Source organism: Phocoena sinus, chromosome 14 (genome assembly GCF_008692025.1).
Source record: "Phocoena sinus isolate mPhoSin1 chromosome 14, mPhoSin1.pri, whole genome shotgun sequence".
NCBI classification, from domain to species: domain Eukaryota; kingdom Metazoa; phylum Chordata; class Mammalia; order Artiodactyla; family Phocoenidae; genus Phocoena; species Phocoena sinus.
The window spans coordinates 23,915,587-23,936,013 of record NC_045776.1 but is presented as its reverse complement, the minus strand read 5'-3'; the positions used below and the strand labels follow the sequence as shown (position 1 = coordinate 23,936,013).

Genomic DNA, 20,427 nt, shown 5'->3' with positions numbered 1-20,427 from the left:
AGTGTCTCAAACGGCAGTTTGGGGAGGAAATCCTCTCTTTGACCCTTCAGCAAAATCTGCTACGATAGCAAACAGGAGGAGGATACGGAACGCAGTGTTCTGGATCTAATCCCAAACATTTAAATCACAGCATTAAGTAACATCTTCTGTGATACCAGAAAATACCAGGCTTTCTTTCCTTCCCTACAATACCTTTCCATCATCCAACTGTGTTTTGCAATTACAAAAGCAAAAAGTACAGATGCCCTTGTAATTATCTGCTGGGAATAAGTCTGAAACAATTAGGGAGGAAGGGAAAGACACCCGTCAGCTGCCCCGCAAGAGGCCAGCAAGTCTGTGGGCGTCTCCACTTCACCGGCAACTCTGTCTGCAGCCAGGTGGAATGAACAGCAGAAGTGGTTCTCCATATGAATCGAAAGACTCGGAGGGAATGCGTTCTCTTGGCTGCCAAGGAAGGGGCTGTCTGGATGAGGCGAAAAGCAGCCCTGGCACGCTAAGACTGGAGGACTGAGCAGGGGGAACAGGCACTGAGCTGATCTCCCCCATCACTGGACAGGAAGAGCAACCTACCACCCCTTCCAGACCTGGACCACACGCCGCGCCCTGACTGGCCGTAACCTCCGGCTGCCTCCTCATCAATTCGAATACTCCTCACCCTTCAAGGCCCAGCTCACGTCTTACCTCCTCCATGAAGACATGTTTCCTCCTAAACTTGCACCTACAACAGTTAGTTGTTCTCTAACTGCTTTAGGCGTGTAGCACTCACTCCTCCTAGACTGTGAGCTCCTGGTGGGCAGAGGCCATGCCTTACATCCTGAATCCCCTCAGAGCAATCGGCATGGAGCTAGATGCTCGATACAGGATGAGACATGCTGTGGAAGGACAGATTAACAGGAGAAAGGGATACCATGAAGGCAAGAAAACCTTCTCATGCTACAAAAACTCATGGGAGACCACAGGAGTAAAACGCTCTCCCCTTCCTCTTCCACCTCCAAAACAGATGGTTTTGTACTGTGTCAGCAAAACCAGTGGGTGGCACACGCTGTCACTCCGATTGATTTCACAGTGAGGCTGCGAGGAAGCTCCATGGGTGAATCGGAGATGACAGAGATGAGCAGGGGCCTCTGCCTGAAGCATGGTCTACAGTTCAGCATGTCAGACTCAAAGACTTCTAGCCTTTTCAGCATGTCAGACTCAAAGACTTCTAGCCTTTCCTTGACGTTCTCCAAGAAAAGAGGGTCATGCCCTCTGCAAGCCATTTGTCCTACTATTAAACAATTCATTCTGTTAGAAAGTTCTTGGCGAAACAGGGTGCTCCTTGTATACTGAGACGGGTCCCCAAGCTTCCATCTACCTTAGACTATCTCATTTTCAAAGGGTCCCAATGTTCACGCCTCCCATTGGACAGGCCCAGCATTAGCACCCATTATATGTTACACAAAAAGATGAGCGCCTGGGTTTCTCTGCTTACCTCCAGACCTCATACAGCACAGGTATGCTTGTGAGGACCTGTGATCCCTAAGTTTCCTGCACAGGGATCCTCAACAGTTTAACATGGGACATCTCAGCTCTATTCTGTTTTGACGTACTTTAGACAATTCTTAGACTGACCTTTTCAGTTGCTTGGAGAGTTCTGAGAACTCCAGAATGCTCTTTTGAGGCGACCAGGTACATCAGGATTTCACAAAAACAAAGCTAGAAATGTCTGATATAGGCATGTCCTACCCTGATAATTACCCCAGAAGGATGCAGCTTCTCACTCATATCTGGATGAGGAATAAATATGTTATTAAATGCTTATGTGCCTGGCACTGTGCTGAGGACTTCAGATGCATTACCTCATTTATCACAACAGTCCATGACGTAAGTATGACCATTCTACTAAATAATGAGGGAACCCAGGCTCAGAGAGATTAATTTACTCGCCTGTGGTCACCCAGCCTAGGAGTCTGGGAGCTAACACTGAAATCTAGGCCTGACTCTGAGGCCCAAGGTCCAACCACCAGGTTCTGATGGCTCCAGTCCAGGCCGCGCTTCTGCAGTCTGGTCTTTTATTTACAAGCTGGAGAGGGCAGGGAGCAGCTCCACACCAGGCCTCCAGCCTGGGCCCAGCCCACAGGACCCCACCTGTCCCCGCACTCCTCCGAGACACCTGTTTGGAAGAAGAGTGAAGAAACGCTTCACTGACGTAAGCAGTTAAGATGTTTGCCAACCACCACCCGGCAGAGCAGGGCAGGGTGATTCTAGTCCAGCCGGAGCACAGCCAGCTGGTGACCCTGGGCAGCTCACTTCCTTCTCGGGGCCTCCCTGGTGAAGATGCATCTTAAATCAGGAAGCACCCACACCTACACGTACAGCTAAAGTGAGCTCAGGCCACAACACACTTTTGCCGCAAACTGCCACCTTCTATTTTCCATCTGAAGTTATTTCGTTAAACAAACAAGATGTTGGCCACAGCCCATTAAATTGCTTTCCTGACCCACTAGTGGGTTGCGATGCAGTTTTGAGAGACACTGGACTCAAGATGCGGGATTAAAGAAACCTTCCCGGGAGCCCAGCAGAGAGAAGAGCCAGGAGCCGGAGTGGGGCCCGGCTGCCAGTGGAACACGGTTTGAAAACCAGTGGCTCGACAGCTCCCTAGCGTCCTTGTCAAGTTCTTAAGTGGAACAAACTATGCCTGGTCTGAACCCTGTGCTTGGAGCACCACTGAAAGGCCATCCAATCAGCCAGGCTACAATACTTGAACTCAAGATTGAACCACTGTGCCCGCAGCCTGAGCCCCTTCCGCTCAATCAAAAGGCGATGTGGACGCTGCAGGGCAGGAAGAAGGGGCACAGAGCCTTCACCTAAGAGGGGCAAGCGTGGCCCACCTCATTAATCGTGGAGTTGTCAGCCAGATGTGTTCAGACCCCAAGGTCCAAAAATGAGATGGAGCCCCAGGACACTCCTTGTCTGTTTTCTAAGAAGAGAGATGTGGTTGAAAGACAGTAATAGCAGCCTTCTACCTCCAGCTGGAGCAGATCATTCTGAGCAATGCTTGAACCTGCTGGGTTTTGAGAAGCTGCACGGATGTTGCAGATTAGGGACAGTTCTTTGCACCTTCCAGGTCAAATGCAAATTCCTAATTCCATCAGCAACTTCCTTTCCAGGTGCAACATCTGGGAGCCGTTGATGGTTAAGTTGTTTTTGGGTAACTGACCACTGCATATGAACGTTTCCTCAGCTGCAGTGGGAAAGTGCCAGGTGGAGATGGCAGGAGGGGGGCTGGGCTGCCTCTCCTCCTCCCCATTTCTGGCTCCTTCCTCCTTCTGTCACTTAGGGGACCTTCTTCAGACAGGTGGGTCCCTGTGGAAAATACCACAGGCTCTGCGTTGCTACAGTGCCCTGTTCAGCTCCAGTTCCTGGCAGAAGATGTTTGGCTTACGTGATTTCACGGGGGCTAGTTGGTCGCTATCCGTACCCCGCCCCTATTGCAGGCCAGTGTCCAGCAGAGGGGATCCACGGTCTTGGCACAGCTTCAACAGACACTGGGGTGGCTCAATGGCCTATCCACAATGCAAATTAGATCGTGACAGCGGTCTTTTAGCTCGAAGAAATGACATTTTCCATCATATATCTGATTCTATATGAAAAGGTAAAGGGGTCCATTGACAGATGAATAGATAAACAAGATGTGGTCTCTACATATAAGGGAATATTATTCAGCCTTAGAAAAGGAAGTTCTGACACATGCTACAACATGGATGAATTTTAAAGACATTATGAGAAGTGAAATAGGCCACGCACTAAAAGACAAGTACTGCATGATTCCACTTACACGAATCATCAGTGTAGAGTCATCAAAATCACAGAGACAGAAAGTAGAATGCTGGCTGCCAATGGAGGCAATGGTGAGTAGTGCTTAATGGGTACAGTTTCAGTTTTGCAGGCTGAAAGAGTTCTGTGGATGAATAGTGGTGACGGTTGTACAAGTAAGAATGGACTTAGTACCACTGAACTGTACACTTAGAAATGATTAAGACGGTAAATGTTAGTGTATTTTGCCACAATAAAGAACAAACAAGCAAAAGGTAAAGAGGACAAGGTAGGACTTGGGCACAGGAGAAATCCCCTTGGCGACTCCAGCCAGCTTGACACCCAGACCAATGCCAAGTTGAAATCTGAAAAGCTGTCCAGGAGGATGTTACTGTTGACACCCATATTTCTCAGCCCAAACTGAAATTCTGTCTGTCAGCGCCCTGCTTGAGCCCTCAGTGTTGGGGAACATTTCTGGAGGCTCTGTCTTGGGGGACAGCACGTAAGAGGGTTCCCTGGGGAGCCAGGCTCCAGGGGCCACGGTACCTGGACGGGTAGCCAGCTGCGCTGATCCGAATGGTCTCCAACACCCCGCACGCTCGGAGCTGCTGCGCTGCTCTCTTCGGGTCAAAGCTGAAAAGCACAAGACAAGCAGTGAGTGCCGCACGGCAAAGGCGTGGGACAGGGAGGGGGAGAGCCCGCCCCTCCCGCACAGGCACCCTGGAGCTCAAGGTCAGGGGCCAAGCACAGACTAAAGAACAGTGACTGGCAGCACGTGAGCCATCTCAGCATCTTCAGGTCTGTGCACATTCTTATTCGCACCTGGGATACTCCTCTTCTCTGCCCCCCGCATTCTGTCCACCCACCAAGGCTCATTCCTGCTTCCTCTGCAGAGCCCTCCCTCATTATCTCCATACACAGGGGCATCTGTCTTAATTCAACAGCCAAATCATACACACTCGGCACCACAAGCATTATTTGGCTCCAGAGTTAAGACGGGGAGTGTCTCAGGCCACGCAGACCTGGGTTTGAATCATGACGTGATCACTTATAGCTGCATGTGTGATTTGGGGCAAGTAACATAAACTTGCACGGCAGTATCTTCATCTGTCAAGTGGGGATCGTAGAAGCACCCCTTTCAGAGGGTTAGTGTGAAGACGAAATGTAATGGCCCATGAGAGCAGTGAGAACAGCGTCTGGCAGAACATAAGGGCACACGTGTTGTTAGCTACTATCATGATAGGTGCCCAGTTAAGAATCATATAGATGAAGAACTTTATCTTCCTGTCTTTAGAGATATGAGCCATGACTTCAACAACTCACCCACCCTAAAATGCTACATCTAGCACTGAAAACCCAGCTTTTATTCTGGGTATATGTGTATGTGTATGTCTGGGTATACGTGAATGTCCTACACATATACTGAGTAGGACACTGGAATAAAAAGTCAGACATGGTCTGGATTTTCTAAGAGCATCCACACTTGAAGAGAAGTGTATAGAAGAAGTAAACCACAAGGCAGTATGTGATAAAGGTGGTAAAAATGCTGAAAGAAACTGGAGGGAAAGATGTTGAGGTTCGCTGGGGTAATCAGGGAGTCTTCGTGGAGAAAGAATTAAGCTGAACTAGAATTAATCATTTATATTTGGGATGAGGAATAAGTGTTTCCATTTCTTTCTGGCTGTTCTGAAGCCTGGATACAAGCCGAGGGCCTCTTGCTCCTTGCACTCTGGGAGGAGGGAGGGCAGGGGTGAGGCCCTCCAGACTCAGCCCCGGATCCTGCGGATTGTACTGGCTTCAGCGCACACCTGGCCGGGCAGTCGGGCAGCCTACTTGCCCTGTTGGGTAAATGCAGATGGCAGCTTCTTTACTTCTAGGACCCAGGAGGGCTCAGCAGGCAACCTCTCACCACATTTGTCTGCCATGCTCCCGGACAGCCCCAGATGCTCTTCTCCCAGCAGCTGGACCCATTCAGGATTCTGGAATTCTGCAGGAAGGACGTGGCCTGGGGTCGACTGCCCTCGATTCACATCTCTCCATGGGACACACCCTCTCTGTCCTCCCATCTCTACGACCTGCTCGGCCCCTGGTCACGTTGCTCTCCTACTCTGAGTTGCGCGTGGGCCAGAGGCCCAGGAGTCCACTGAGGCAGATGGTGCCCTGCAGTGGCCTGGGCTCAGCGGGCACTTGGTGGTGGGGAAACAGCAGGCCTTTTCCAAGTGACTGAAGACAGCGAGCTGACCTTCCCCGGGCACTCTCTTGGTTCCAATGCGCAGGGCTCGGCGTCCCAGGAGACGCCCTCGTCCTCCTCCAGGCCTGGGCTCACTCTGACTTCCTCCCACCTACCCCTGCCTGCTCAAGTCCTCCCTTCTTTGGACACCCAGCTCGTCCATACAGTCTTCCTGATGACTCCAGCCCCAGGGCGAACATGGCACTTTGAGCGTGTAAGGCACAACTAAGCGCTGAATTCTGCAGAGTCCTGGACACCAACAGTTACTTCAGAGGAGTTAATTTCATCTTTTTTAGGCAGAGAAGAAGCTCCTTAGAGGAAGGGTCTTACAGGACGAAAGGAAACACTCGCGCCGAGACTAGACCGTAGGCTGAACCTCTTACTATGCCACCTACTTTGTAATTTTGCTGAGGCCGCCCCAGGATTCGGCTCAGTTCTGGGATCTGAGGAGGACCTTCATAAGGGTAGTGGTGATCAGTTTCATAAGAAGCTGTACGTCCGAGGGACATAAAGGCTGCCTGTGACCTCGAGAGATCCAAGGCGGCCTTTGGGAGGCAGCCTCTGCCGTTTACAGGTTCTGCTCCTCTCGCCTCTCAAGTGGTCAGCTGGGCCCTGAGTCAGGAACGCAACGTGGACGTGCTTGTCCTTGGGAAAGGTTTTCTGCTCACAGCAGCCTCTCCCTCGAGGCACCCTGCAGCCGGGATCTCGACTGGCCATCGGCTTCTTCCCTTCGCTTGCCACAACTACGGGGTCAAGTTCAACCTGCTGCACATGGTGGGGACGGGCAGCATGCTTGGCGAGCATCTGTGACCTCTAGTCCTTTGTGAGCTGTGGGTCTAGCTGGGGTCCCTACTTCCTCCACGACCTCCTGCTGCTTCCTGGGTGGAAAAATGAGCTAACTGTCACTGACAGGCCCTTCCCTCCTTCAAAGGACTATTACTCTTCCCCAGCACCCCCATCTCCTCCTGCTCTGGACCCCGGTATCATGTCTGTGAAAACTGGGCATGCCAGCCCTGAACCAGGTCCTGTCTGACGGCTGGAGAGTGGCTTGGGAACATGACCCCTGCTCCCATGCAGTGCTGTGGAAGCTCTTTGGGGGAAACGTCTTCTCTTGGGGCCCACACACCGAGTTGGTCCCATGGAAGGCATGTGACAAATAAATTTTGAACTCAGCTTTAACATTCTTCCCTGCTTCTTGATGACCTCAGCAAAATCCCGTCCTTCTTCACACATCCTCTTCCCCGTCGTGGGGGAAACGAGCAAGGCTGAAGGGGAACTTGGACTGGCCTTAGCTCTGACACCAGCAGCTAATGTCACCTTGGGCAAAACACTCTCTCTGGACCTCGTCTTCCTCACTCATTCAATGAGAGCTGAGAATATCTGCCCAAGTCTAATCCACTGGTTTGTTGTAATGATTGAGTGACGTAAAAGAGAGGAAGCTGTTAGAAAAAACCCAAGAAGACAGTATACCAAGAAGATACTGCCATGACCCTCTCCTGTCCACACCCCCCAGGGGACACGTAAAGCCTGTCAGACTTCTGTACCTTAATCTTATCTCCCTGATAGTAAAGAAAACTCACTGTTAAACTCTCTCAGTCTGCCTCCCTGCATTAGTTACCAGTAACTGGGAGTGAAGACCAGCCCTTCCACCTATTAAATTTGGGAGGGCCACAGTGCAGACAAGCAACACCTAAGTCTGGACTGAAAAATTACCAAAGATATGTAAGGGTCCAACTGCTGAAATGCAGGGTTATTCTCTCCTCTCAATAAACTGTGCAGGTTCAGCAGAGCCGGAAGCTTGCTGGACGCAGAGTGAGACCTCCGCCCGTGGTGCCGCCTGGTTGATTTCCACACAGGCTGCCTGGCGCTCTGCGGTGCTGTGCGCACAACACGCAGGAGTCCGAGGTGCTCAGGACCACCCGCTTCTAAGATCCGTGGACTGGCCTTCAGGAAACCTGGCCAGTTCCTCCGACGAGCCACCCCAGATGATCACACACACCCTAGGCCACCTCCTTCCTGGACACTTCACGCCCTCTCGCCTCCATGCTGCTGTGGCTTCTACAGACCCACTGACAGTCACTCCTTCCATGTGGTCAACAGTTATTTGTGGCTGGCAACTCCTTAAGGATGAAGGCTACGTCTTATTCACTGTCATTCCACCTGTCCTAGCCCAGTGCTCAGGACAGATGGTTTCTGAATGCAGGAAGAGGTAGAGAGAAAGACTTTTATAAAAGAGATGCTAACAAAGCATTCAGTGCAGGACAGCGGCTCTCCACTGGGGGCAATTCTGCCCTCCAAGGAACATGTGGTGATGCTTTAAAACATTTTTAGTTGTCACAATAGTAGGGATGTTCCCATCTAGTGGGCAGAGGTCGGGGATGCTGCTAAGCTTCTTCCAGCGCACAGGACACCCCACAGCAAAGAATTCCCTGGGCCAAAATGTCAAGAGTGCTGAGGTTGAGAAACCTAGTTTTAGGGGATGGGAGGAGGGATATAGCACTTTCCTTCCAGAATGTCAACATTATATATATATATATATATATATATATATATATATATTTTTTTTTTTTTTTTTTTTTTTTTTTTTTGCGGTACGCGGGCCTCTCACTGTTGTGGCCTCTCCCGTTGTGGAGCACAGGTTCCGGACGCGCAGGCTCAGCGGCCATGGCTCACGGGCCCAGCCGCTCCGCGGCACGTGGGATATTCCCAGACCAGGGCACGAACCCGCGTCGCCTGCATCGGCAGGCGGACTCTCAACCACTGCGCCACCAGGGAAGCCCAACATCATTTATTTTAATGGCATACATTTTTATACTTGTCACAAATAATCCCCATTACCTCCTTGAATTCTTCCATCAGTATAATTATTTCTTTAACCACAATGAACAGATGAGGAAATGAGACTAAGAGGGTAAAGGACTAGTTCGGGATTCGCCAAATAATTGGTAGCAGAGAATCCAGGCTTTCTGACTTGGTTCTGTATTTCCCCCCATTTTCTTTATTGGGAGGAAGATTTTGGTCCCGAAGGAAAAGGAGGGTCTTAGAAAAATGGGATATTAGGACTAGAAAGTCCCTTTGAAAGTCCCCAGTGTCTTCTCTCACTTGGGAGGGGAGACCCAGCATGAGAATTCGGCACATGGCGGGCGTCCGGTCTGACGAATGAACTGCCCAAGGTCGCGCTGGCTGGGGGGCAGAGCTGGTGCCAGCCCTGGACTCTCCTCTCCTGGGCCCAGTACTCCGCTCCTGCCCTTCACACATAATCTAAGTCTTTCACACATGCTGTGTTTCTAACAGCCTCTTTTCTTCTGGAGGCAGCTGGTAAACAGATGCCACACGGGGGGAATTCCTAAGCGTGTCTCGGAAACTTGGAGGAAGGGAGAAGAATGAACCGTCAGCACGCTTCAAAGAAGGCTGATTTGACGCTGTCTTCCTAACCTTTTTCAGCACAAGGTTCCTGTGAGTGGAATTCAAGCTTTATTAACTGATACAAATTGCAGAAGGCAGTTCAGATATTCATTCTGAGAGTCAGAGTTGCCAAAGTAAATTATTTCACAGAAAGAAATTATGCCAGGACCAAAAAGGAAATCAGAAAGATGGGAGGAAAGTGCTTGAAAAATTTTAAAATCCCTTCTCCGGCCAGAGGGAATAGCACACGTGGAGGCTCAGGGTAACCGAAGAGGCTGCAGAGGTGAGTGAGAGACCATTCTAAAGGCGCAGGGCAGTGTTCCAGGCAAGAGATGAAGAGAGTCTGAAACAAGGCTGAAGTGGAAGGGAGAGACGAGGGAGACCAGTGTGAGAAATTTTCAAGTAGACTCCTTGGGACTTTGACAACGACTGGATCCTGGGGAGTAAGGGAGAGGAAAGAATCAAGGGTCATGCTGTCCAGTATGGTAGCCAGTAGCCACTTGTAAGTAATTAAAATGAAATTCAGAATTCACTTTCTCAGTCACACCAGCCACATTGTAAGAACTCAATGGTCACATGTGACTAGCGGCTACCATGCTGGTCAAGGCAGATTATAGAAGAGTTCCATCATCACAGAAAGTTCTACTGGACAGCACCGGTCTAGAGAGACTTCAGGTTTCTGGTTTGGAAGAACGAAGTTTGGCGGGTGGATGAGATGTCAGGAAATCATTATGCCATTTACTACAACAGAGACCAAGTAAAGAGGAAACATTCAAGGGGGAGAGGATGAGTCTGGTGTCAGACACGTTGAATGTGAGGGGGCCAATGAAGCTGCAGCAGGCCTGCAGAAAGGCTGGCTGGAATCTGACACAACCCAGAAATGACAAAGATACTGAAGAGTCACTGCTCCCCAGATTTGGGTGAGGTCAACCATGGGACTGGTGACAGAAATGGAAGAAAATTTTTAAGGTAGGAGTAGTGGCAGAATTGGGGTTAGAGTGAGGGGAAGGTGAGCAAGTGTGGGTAACTCCGGAAGCCCAGCAGGAGAGGGGATGTGAGAAATGGGACCATCTGCATCGACACACTGCTTTAGGTTATGCTTCCTCCATCGAGAAGCCTTCCCTGACCACTCCGGACATACTCCGGTCTCTGAACTGAGCAGTCACTGTGAGACGCACTATGTCTGCATTTAACGGCACACTTCTAAGTGGTTCTCGGATTCGTGGGCGCATTCGACACCACTGTAAGCAACAGGGGATCGGGGAGCTGGACCTTCTCATCCCCCTGAATCCTCCAGACGGCAGACAGGCGCAACCTGTATTCGGCATATAAACCATCTGGGGAGTGCAGGACCAGCTACTCATCCTGCTGAAGAGTGCAGACCTCTGAGAGGCTGCCCCTGAACTTGTAAGGCCACACGAAGAGGCCGGCACTCACCGGAAGGGGAGCTTCTCGTCGTTGGGCTTGATGCAGCGGACGTAGTGCGGCGTTGTGGTGTTCAGGGTCTCCATGAGCAGGTGCAGGGAGGTGCGGAACTGGGGAGACAAAGATCAGTGACTGGTGATTTATTTGTCTTCAGCTTTGTGGCTGAATAAGGAACAAAAAGGAGCACACACAGACTGGTGGTAGTATCTGTCAATACTCTTATTGTTTAGATCATTCCTGTTTAACCCAGAACAGGGGGACACCCAGGGACCTGGTGTCAGACTCCAGCTCTGACAGCTACCTGGCTGCATAACCAAAACCAAGGCCCTCCCACATCCCCGGCACCGGGGCTCCTCAAAGCACGTGGGGAGAGACCGCCTGGATGCGTCTCATTCAGTGCCCCGATCAGATGAGAGAAGGTGAGCAAGTGCTAAGAGCGTGAGAGGGACCATCGCTGTGAATGGAGGCCCATGAGTCCTAAACGTGAGGCCCTGGAGCCCTGACACGTGGTGCCCGGGCATCCCGGGAATTACTGCCTTATAGGAAATGCTCAGAGCCGGGAATCCATCGAAGTATTAAGGTCAGTGGTTGCCAGGGGCTCAGCAGGCACTCTCTTCTCTTGGGAGACACACTGGACATAAAATCCCACAGCAAACCCACAGCAGGAGCTGTTTCTCAGTTTCTGGGTCCCCAGGCTATTGACCCCTCCCTCAACAACTGCACCTCTAGACGTCTGGCCTCGCCCACAGGTGTCTGTGGTCCGGCAACATCTACAATCCCCACAAGCATTAGACGTATCGTGTGGGGCTGGAGTCATCCTCTTTCTCTCTCCTGCCAGTTCCCTCAAGAGAAGCTTTCGCAGTTTCCTTCTTCAGAGGGCACAGAAAGACCAGGCTGGGCGCTGGGGATGCGGAGGCCGAGGCCACTCTGGCCTCCCTCTGACTCTGCACCTACATCCTTCGTCTCCAGAGAGGCAGCCCCGCTACACGTGCCAGGGCCCACAGCTCCCGCCACGAGGCCTGGGGCTGACCTGGTGGCCCACGGTTTTCTTGTGCTCCTTGTTGGAGGCTTTCAGGGGGGGTCTGGCAGAGCGAACGCTGATCTTTGAAGACGTGGCGGCAGCAGGAGCAGAGTCTTTGCCATCGTGGAACAAGTCAGCCACCAGGGGGAGCTAGAAACAAACACAGGAAGAAGACAGAGAACGAGTTCTTGGACTTTATGCTGCTTACACTCTTTCCAAGTAGCTTTCCAATACACGCCTGAGAGAACTGGAAACACACGTCCACATTATTCCTAATAGCGTTACACATGTACAGCATTATTCCTAATGCCCACAAAGCAGGGACAACCCAAATGCCCATCAACTGATGGACAGATGAGCAGAATATGGTGAATACACGCGATGCAGTATTACTCAACAAAAAATATAAAGGAATGAAGTCCTCATACATGCCACAACCTGTGTGAACCCTGGAAACACGCCAAGTGAAAGAAGCCGGACAGAGAGGACCGCACAGTGTGTGATTCCATTTACAGGAAATGTCCAGGGGACAGCAGGTCGTATACGGTTTGCCAGGGGCGAGGGGAGGGGCAAAGTGAAATGCCTGCTGATGGGGACAGAGTTTCTTTTTGGAGTGATGAAAATATTCTGGAATTTAGCATGGCGATAGTTGTACAACTTGGTAAATATACTAAAACCACTGAATTACACAATTTAAAAGGGTGAACTTTGGGTACAAGAATTATATCTCAATTTAAAGAAAGGAAAAATGTAATTTTCCCAGACAATCTCACTTAACCTTTACCTACAAAGATGGGCAAAACTTCTTTCCCTTCTGGTGTGGGAGAAGGTAGCTATGTTCTAAGAAAACTGTTTAAATTTTTCCATACTTATTATTACTGGGTCTTGTAAAGTTATTTAACTTCCTTAAGCCTTATTTTCTTCATCAGTAAAATAGGGATAAGAATGTACCCATTACGTGGAGTTGTTATGAGACTAAATAAGAATATATCCCTGTTAATGCACTGTGTGTACCAGGGTGAAGATCAGACCATGCGTGAGGGGCAGGTGGGACAGAGAGTCCCAGCCCTCCCCCGTCCCCTACAAAACTAGTCCTGCCAGCATCCCTTGGGGAAGTGGATGCTGGGGATAGAATCAAGTGTTGTAAGGCCACTACCACATTGCCTGCATGTGGGGAGGGAACAAAAGGAGCCCCAGGCCCCACTCTCCAGCCCTGAGCCACTCCCAATCCCAACAGAAGAGAGGCTCAAATGCTTGTGCCTCCGTGTCCAGGCTCCGGTCCGTCACATCCCCTGCACCTTTCTTCCCACAGCCCCCATAACGATGCTGTCTCCCATCTCCTCCCGCCAATTCTGAACGCCCTGAGTCTGTCTTCCGGGGGCTCTGCAATCGGATCCCACTCACCCCCTCTCAGATAATACCTTTTTTCTTTAAATTAATTTTTATTGGCGTATAGTTGCTTTCCAATGCTGTGTTAGTTCCTGCTGTACAGCAAAGCGAATCAGTTATACACATACAGGTATCCACTCTTTTAGACTTCCTTCCCACTTAGGTCACCGCAGAGCAGTGAGTAGAGCTCCCTGTGCTATACAGTAGGTTCTCATTAGTTACCTATTCTATACATAGCAGTGTATATGCGTCAATCCCAATCTCCCAGTTCATCCCACCCCTGCTTCCCCCCTTGGTAACCGTAAGTTTGTTCTCTATATCTGTGTCTCTATTTCAGCTTTGCAAATAAGTTCATCTCTACCGTTTTAGATTCCACATATAAGCGATATTATATGCCATTTGTTTTCCTCTTTCTGACTTCCTTCACTCTGTATGACAGTCTCTAGATGAAGCTGATCACTTTACTGTCACATAAACCAACACGCTTGTTATTCCCACCTTTGCTCACCTTTATTCTTATCTGAAACACCCACCCCCTTCTCCTACCTGCTCTCATCCCGAGAGCCCCATCTCTCAGGGTCTGGCCCTGCCTCCTCCACGACCCTTTCCCAGATCACTTCATCCACTCATTTCTGCCTCTCCCAGGCTCAGCCTGTGCCACCTGGGTACCACCCGAGTCTGTGCTGGGCCCTGAGCCCTAGGCTTGCTGAACCTACAGCCTCCTAGCCTTCCCCCTTGATGGAGGATGAGAGCTGAAGAGAAGACTAAAGGAGAAAATCCACGTGAGTACAGAGAAGAGTGCCCGGCATAGAATAAGCACTCATATATGATCTAGTTTTATTATTTTTATTGGGGGTATATATATATAAAATCTGTCTACATTGTGAAAGTACAGATGCCTGAGAAAGTTATATTTTTGAGCTGAAGAGGAAACAGAATCATAGAATTTAAATCTGGAAGAACCATAAAGATCAACCCTCAGCTTCCTGTGGCAGGTGAGGAAAGAGCAGCTCTGGGAGGAGGGACCTACCAGACCCTGCTTCAACCCCCAGTCGCCCCACAGCAACCACGGCGGGCGGCATCAGGTCGCCCAGGGCTGTTGGTTAATGGAGGAGCCAGGGCTGGAAGCACTGACCACGGCCTCCTCTCTGAAGACCTCTTCCCTGAGATTCAGCAGGTCCACATTCCTCCAACTTTCTGCCTACTTTTCCCAATGTGTTCTTTCCCAGCACCTTTCACTGGTCCATCTTCTGCACTTCTCTCCTTTGAGTTGCTGATCCCCAAAACTGCATCCTCACCACTTAATTTTTCTAACATTCATTCCCTGGACAGTATCCTTCATGCCCACGGCTTCAACTGTCACCTTCAAGCCCGTCTCTCCATCTTGATTTTCTTCCACTACCAGGGTCCGTAGTTCCAACCATCTGCTGAATATCCTGCTTCTCCTCCCTCTGGGTGTTCCACTGGAAACTCCAAATTCAACATGGCCCAAAACACCACCACCTGCTGTCTTCCCAGATTTAGGTTAGAGATCCTGCCATCACCCTACTTCTCATTCCCATCAATCACCAAGTTCTGTCCATGGTTAAGTCTCAGCAGTCCTTTCTCGATCAACCAGAAAATCGCTGCACTGGTTCAGGTCTACCTGAGCTCTCTCCTGGGTCACTACAGTCACCTACAAAAGTCGAGTGTCCTACCCCCAGGCATACGTTCATACAAACACATTCTACCCCACAGCCAGTTTTCTCTAAATCCAAACCATACCCAGTAACCCCCTGTTTACAGACCTGCTGGTCCTCACTGACCATGGCAGAGAGCCACCATCACACATATTAACTGAGAACAGGGGTAGGGGCTGGAGGGGTTGGGGGAGAGGACAGCCCAGGCATGGGGACTCTGTAAACTGGTGCTAGAGAGCCAAGGCACACGTGAGAAAAGGTCAGGTGCCCAGGCACAGTGGCGACTAGAAATTTCCATAGGGAAATAAATAATGGGAGGCTGAAGCCAGGTTCACATTCTGAAGACATCAGTGATTCAGTCTGCCAAGTCTAAACAATATATAAACTGATTAAATTATTCTAATTCATATACTTTCAGAAATAGACTTCCAAGATGTTTGAGTCTTGGGTAGAAGTTACCAACTGCGTGACTGCACTGTTTAAGGGGTCTAACGTACCGAAATCGTTAGTAGTGGCTTTTTCTGTGAAAAATCTGTTAACTTCTAAGGTCAGGAGCGTGTATCAGAACCACAGGAGGAACTTTGAAATCGGATTCAATTATAAGAGTATTTGAAAACGTAAGCCCCTTTCTCTTGCTTCAATCAGAAAAGCTATGCCTTTTTTTTTTAATTTGACATATTACAGGATTTATAACTTAAGAACAAAAAAGGAAAACTTTTGTTCAAGGCAGATTTTAATCTACACTGGCACTGTGCTATAATTTGGGAACAACCAAGGTTTAGTCTGGAGAATTTGAATTTTATTTTAAAAGTTATGTTTTAGGGCTTCCCTGGTGGCGCAGTGGTTGAGAGTCCGCCTGCCAATGCAGGGGACACGGGTTCGTGACCCGGTCCGGGAAGATTCCACATGGCGCCGAGTGGCTGAGCCCGTGAGCCATGGCCGCTGGGCCTGTGCGTCCGGAGCCTGTGCTCCACAACAGGAGAGGCCACAACAGTGAGAGGCCCGCGTACCGCAAAAACGAACAACAAAAAAGTTATGTTTTAATTGTAGGTCCCTGCTATTGAGACCGCATTTGGAAGTGGTAGGGTCCCTGGGATGGAGAAGAAGATGAGTTTGTTGGGACTTTAAGGAGGAGGGGCAGGCTTTACATCCTATACAGAATTTGTATGATAAACTCAGTAAACGTACAGAGACATCTAATTTGACCACAGGACTGAAAGATGGACAGGCACCATGTTCAACCTCAGGCTGCAGGCAGTAGTAAAAGACCAGGACAAGGGGGCTGGGCCAGACACGGACCTCCTTGTCCCAGGAGTGTCCCAGCTGTAAATTAACCCCAAGTCCCAATGAAAAGTAGTTACCAAGTTCCTGTTTGAAAAAGGATTCATGCAAAGGAACACATTTCTGAGTGAGAGAAAAAGAAATTTTTTTTTTAATTGACTAACTCCAGTTCTGCTATTAGAGTGACTGGAAAGTCTATTTACCAGATGACCAACCAGTAACAGAAGTACTACGATTCATCTTAGGGCAGCCCTCAGAAACACGATCCACCTGGGCCTTTCTAAAAATTTACTCTCTTCAGTCTTGAAAACACTTAGATAAAACCTTCAAACAAACCAAGTCCTTCCCTGATACTACTTGTCACTTATTTCAAAGTGTCCACAGGTACTGGCTTTCGTGTTCTCTGCTATTCAAGTCTATATATAGATTTTAAAAGCCTGAGGCAGATCTGTTTGAAAAGGGATTAAAAGAAGTATGAAAACACTTTCTAAAGACCACTTGACAGTTTAAGAAAAATGTCAGTTACAGGTACATACATATTCATTTCCATTTATATGAACATAAAATATCTTTTCTTTAAAACAGACATAGTGAAACTAAAATAAGACACACTATAATAACCATTTGATTGGAATCTCTTGTCTAGAATCTTATCTTTAAAAGCTACGGCTGTAAACAAAGTAACGAACACATTTTCTTTTCAATCAATTCTTTTACATGGTAAATGCTACCCTCTGGGGGAAAACAATATCAAACTTTTAGGTAAGAAATATTCTGTTTAAAGGGGTTTTGAAGAGGATTTGGAGGAAAAGTCTCAGTACTTCATTTGTTTAAAGAAGGAAAGGGGGACCTTCCTGGACTGCAGGGAATGATTATCTTGCTTTACTGCCTAAAGTTCTCTCTCACATAGTTACCTATTTATTCTAAATGTTGGTAGAGGCGTTTTAAGTACCAGTACAAACTGATTTTAAACAGGAAGCATTCCAAAAACACTTAAAAGCAAATGTTATATAGTATGTTGACTCAAAGGTTATTATATAAAAAATAAATTAAAATTTAAAGCAAATGCGTTTGCTCAGAATGAAATGTGTGTATAACCTGTAAGGAAGCTAGCAGCACGGAAAGCAATGGAACGCATGCATTGTCACCCTTGATGAGCTGAAGTTGAGGGAGAACAGAGATGGGGGGAGATGGAGTTTGGGCCTTGTTGGAGCTACTCCATCCTGACTCCTGGACCTCCGGGATTGTCACGGCCCAGGGTAGGCAGCTTTGGGCTAATATGGTCTACTTGGCCTCTGGACCACATTGGTCTCGAGATCCCTTCCGCTAGGATGGCGTGGAGAGATGGCATCAGGGTTGCCTGCCTAGGAACACGGCCCAGAGTGGCCCTCACTGGCCAGCACCTGCTGGCATAAACTCTGGACCCACTGCCTATCTCTCTGACTTACACTCAGCACTGCCCCAGAAGAGGAAATCTCCAGAAGAAAAAAATTCTCCTTTCGAGATTTTTTTTTTCAGATTGATAAAATATTGCTTTTTACAATAAACACTAAGAAGGAAAACCCTCCACCTTTAGCATCTAAAACAAATCAGTCTGTTAACCTGAAATCATGTTTTAAAGAGGCATCTCTTAAGTCTCTATTTATAGCTCTCTGACAGCGGAGAAAGCAATTAGCTATATTATAGCCTCTTAGGCAATGTAACTGGCTTTACTAATTACATTCTCATTAACACCGTTTTATCTCGCTGCTCTTAGTGGGAGCTCTTCAAACATCCTTTTGGCTGATAGGGTATATGGTAGTCTTCCATCCCATACTGCTTAATTTTTCACAGTAATTTGTTAATTTCTTATCAGGGATGCCACACAAAAGAAAAAAGCTAATAGGTCTCCCCCCAGATAAAAATACTTTAAGTAAAACTATGGGTTTACCTACAGGATCTAAGATCTAGCTATGCTTAGTGAGAAGAAAACCAATAAAAAAAATTGGGCATTAACTGGATACCATAGGCTTGCATCTTTCCAGGTCTTTATTTTTCTCTCTGCTTTTAAGTGCGCCTTAGAAACATAAACCTTGTGGGACTACTGTGAAAAAAAATTAAAGAAAACGATAGAGGCTCATTTTAAACTATGAGTTTTAAAAATGCTACAATGACAGACGTCGCCAGAGGTGTCCATCTGTCCAAAGGATTTAAAGCACATTTCTGATCACTCTGATTCGTAGCTGCAGTCTGTGGAAATCCCATCTGTAGGTTTATAGTGACCTAGTGTCAATCTCTGCTTTCCCTCCTCTGGGATGTCTGAAATGGGTCCAGGGTGGAGAGTTCTCAGCACTCCCTCCTCCTGCTGGGGTCTGGTGGGCCTAGAAGCCTCTCTCGGTTCATCTCTGAGTACTGCTGGTCACCATCACAGCACCTCTGAGGGTTTGCTGGGATGGAGGTGCAAGGGTCTGACAACAAGGTCATTGGTTCTTTAGAAATGTTAGTTGCTGAAGGGGGAGGCTAGAGTTGTGGCAGGTGGACAGGGAACAGAAAGGAGTTGGTACCATTTAAGAGTAGATCACAGACCTATTTTACACTCCAACTTAGCAATACCTCTAGACTTTTGAAGTGCATATTCTTTGAACCGTCAATTCCATTTCTAAACTTTTACAGACATAACTATACAAGTAAGCAAAGATATATGTAAAGGGCATTCCATGCAGTATTAGTTGAATTAGCAAAATACCAATAGCTGTTTAAAAAAAGAAAAGAAGTGGATATGTACTCATGTGGAAAGATGGCCAACGGTAAGTGAAAAATTAGAGAGGACAATGTATAATGCAATTCATTTCAATCTTTTTTTTTTTTGGCTGTGTTGGGTATTAGGTGCTGCGTGCGGGCTTTCTCTAGTTGTAGTGAGCGGGGGCTACACTTCGTTGCAGTGCGCGGGCTTCTCATTGCAGTGGCCTTTTTGTGGCAGAGCACGGGCTCTAGGCGCATGGGCTTCAGTAGTTGTGGCACACGGGCTTAGTTGCTCTGTGTCACGTGGGATCTTCCCGGACCAGGGATCAAACCCGTGTCCCCTGCATTGGCAGGTGGATTCTTATCCACTGCGACACCAGGGAAGTCCCCATTTCAACCTTAAAAAGATGTACCAGTATGTTTGTATCATCAGAATGGGAATTCATCAAAAGGGGGGTCAGGAATGGGAGAGAATACTTTCATTTTACATATTTCTATACTATGTGAATTTTTATAAGCCTACATTTCATTTCTAATAAAAACTCAATCTACAATGATACCCCTATTTAGAAAAGAGCTAACATGGCAGGCCTGAGACTGCCATCCTAGAAAGGCCTGCTTACAAGGTTGACCCTTGGCTGGTGTCTGGAAATGTCGATTTTGAGAGGGTTTTCAGCAGTCCCTGATAAGAATGGTTTACTGAGCCTAAACTGTTTATGCAAACAATATGGTTTATGCTGAATGAACCTGCTTTCCTTCTGGGAGTCTGGAATTTCAGTATGTGCTAGGCAAAGGGTGCCCACGTCACTGACTCTCAGTAGGGAACACTAAGTGCCCAGGCTCAGGTGAGCTGCTCTGGTAGACAGGTCACAGGCACCGTCACAACTCAGTGTGGGAATTAAGTATATTCAGTGCGACTCCAGCGGAAGAGGACTCTGGAAGCTTGCACCTGGTCTCCCCTGGACTTCACCCCGTGCACCTTCTCCCTTTGCTGATTCGCTTTGTATCCTTTTGCTGTAATAAATCATAGCCATGAGTACTACAATATGCTGAGTTCTGTGAGTCTTCCTAGCAAATGGTTCAATTTGGGGGTGACCTTGAGGACTCCCAGCACATTCCTATTACTCTTTTCCATAAAACCTTCTTCTTGACCTTCACAGCATTACCACAATTTTTGATGAAACTCTATATCTTTTCACTAGACTGTAAGTTCTGTGAGGTTAACTACATACATTTGTTACTACTACATACCACACAAATATTCAATAAAGTTTGTTAAATAAAAATAAGAAAAAAAATCTCACTGACTAATAACAGATGATCTGCTGGAGAGAGAGTGTGAGAGATTCCCTTCTAGATTCTGGGATCCCTAAGAGACACTCAAAGTAGGACAAAAATTAATGGCAGAACCAGACGCTGCCATGCCCCTCACTTGTGATCCCACCTGAAAGGAGAAACTTGTAACAAAAGTTTCTCAGCCC

The 20,427-nt window shown here is 48.1% G+C and overlaps 1 protein-coding gene across 1 annotated transcript in view; it reads right to left on the bottom strand.

Annotated features, from left to right (window-relative positions):
- The window catches only part of MYO5B (myosin VB), a 382,234-nt gene that overhangs the window by 78,545 nt on the left and 283,262 nt on the right, over positions 1-20,427 (bottom strand). Inside the window, exons 15-17 of the mRNA XM_032603558.1 lie at positions 11,886-12,026; positions 10,868-10,965; positions 4,342-4,428 (exon numbers count right to left, since the gene is read on the bottom strand). Coding sequence (XP_032459449.1) covers positions 4,342-4,428; positions 10,868-10,965; positions 11,886-12,026 — 326 coding nt within the window. The remainder of the gene's footprint in view (positions 1-4,341; positions 4,429-10,867; positions 10,966-11,885; positions 12,027-20,427) is intronic.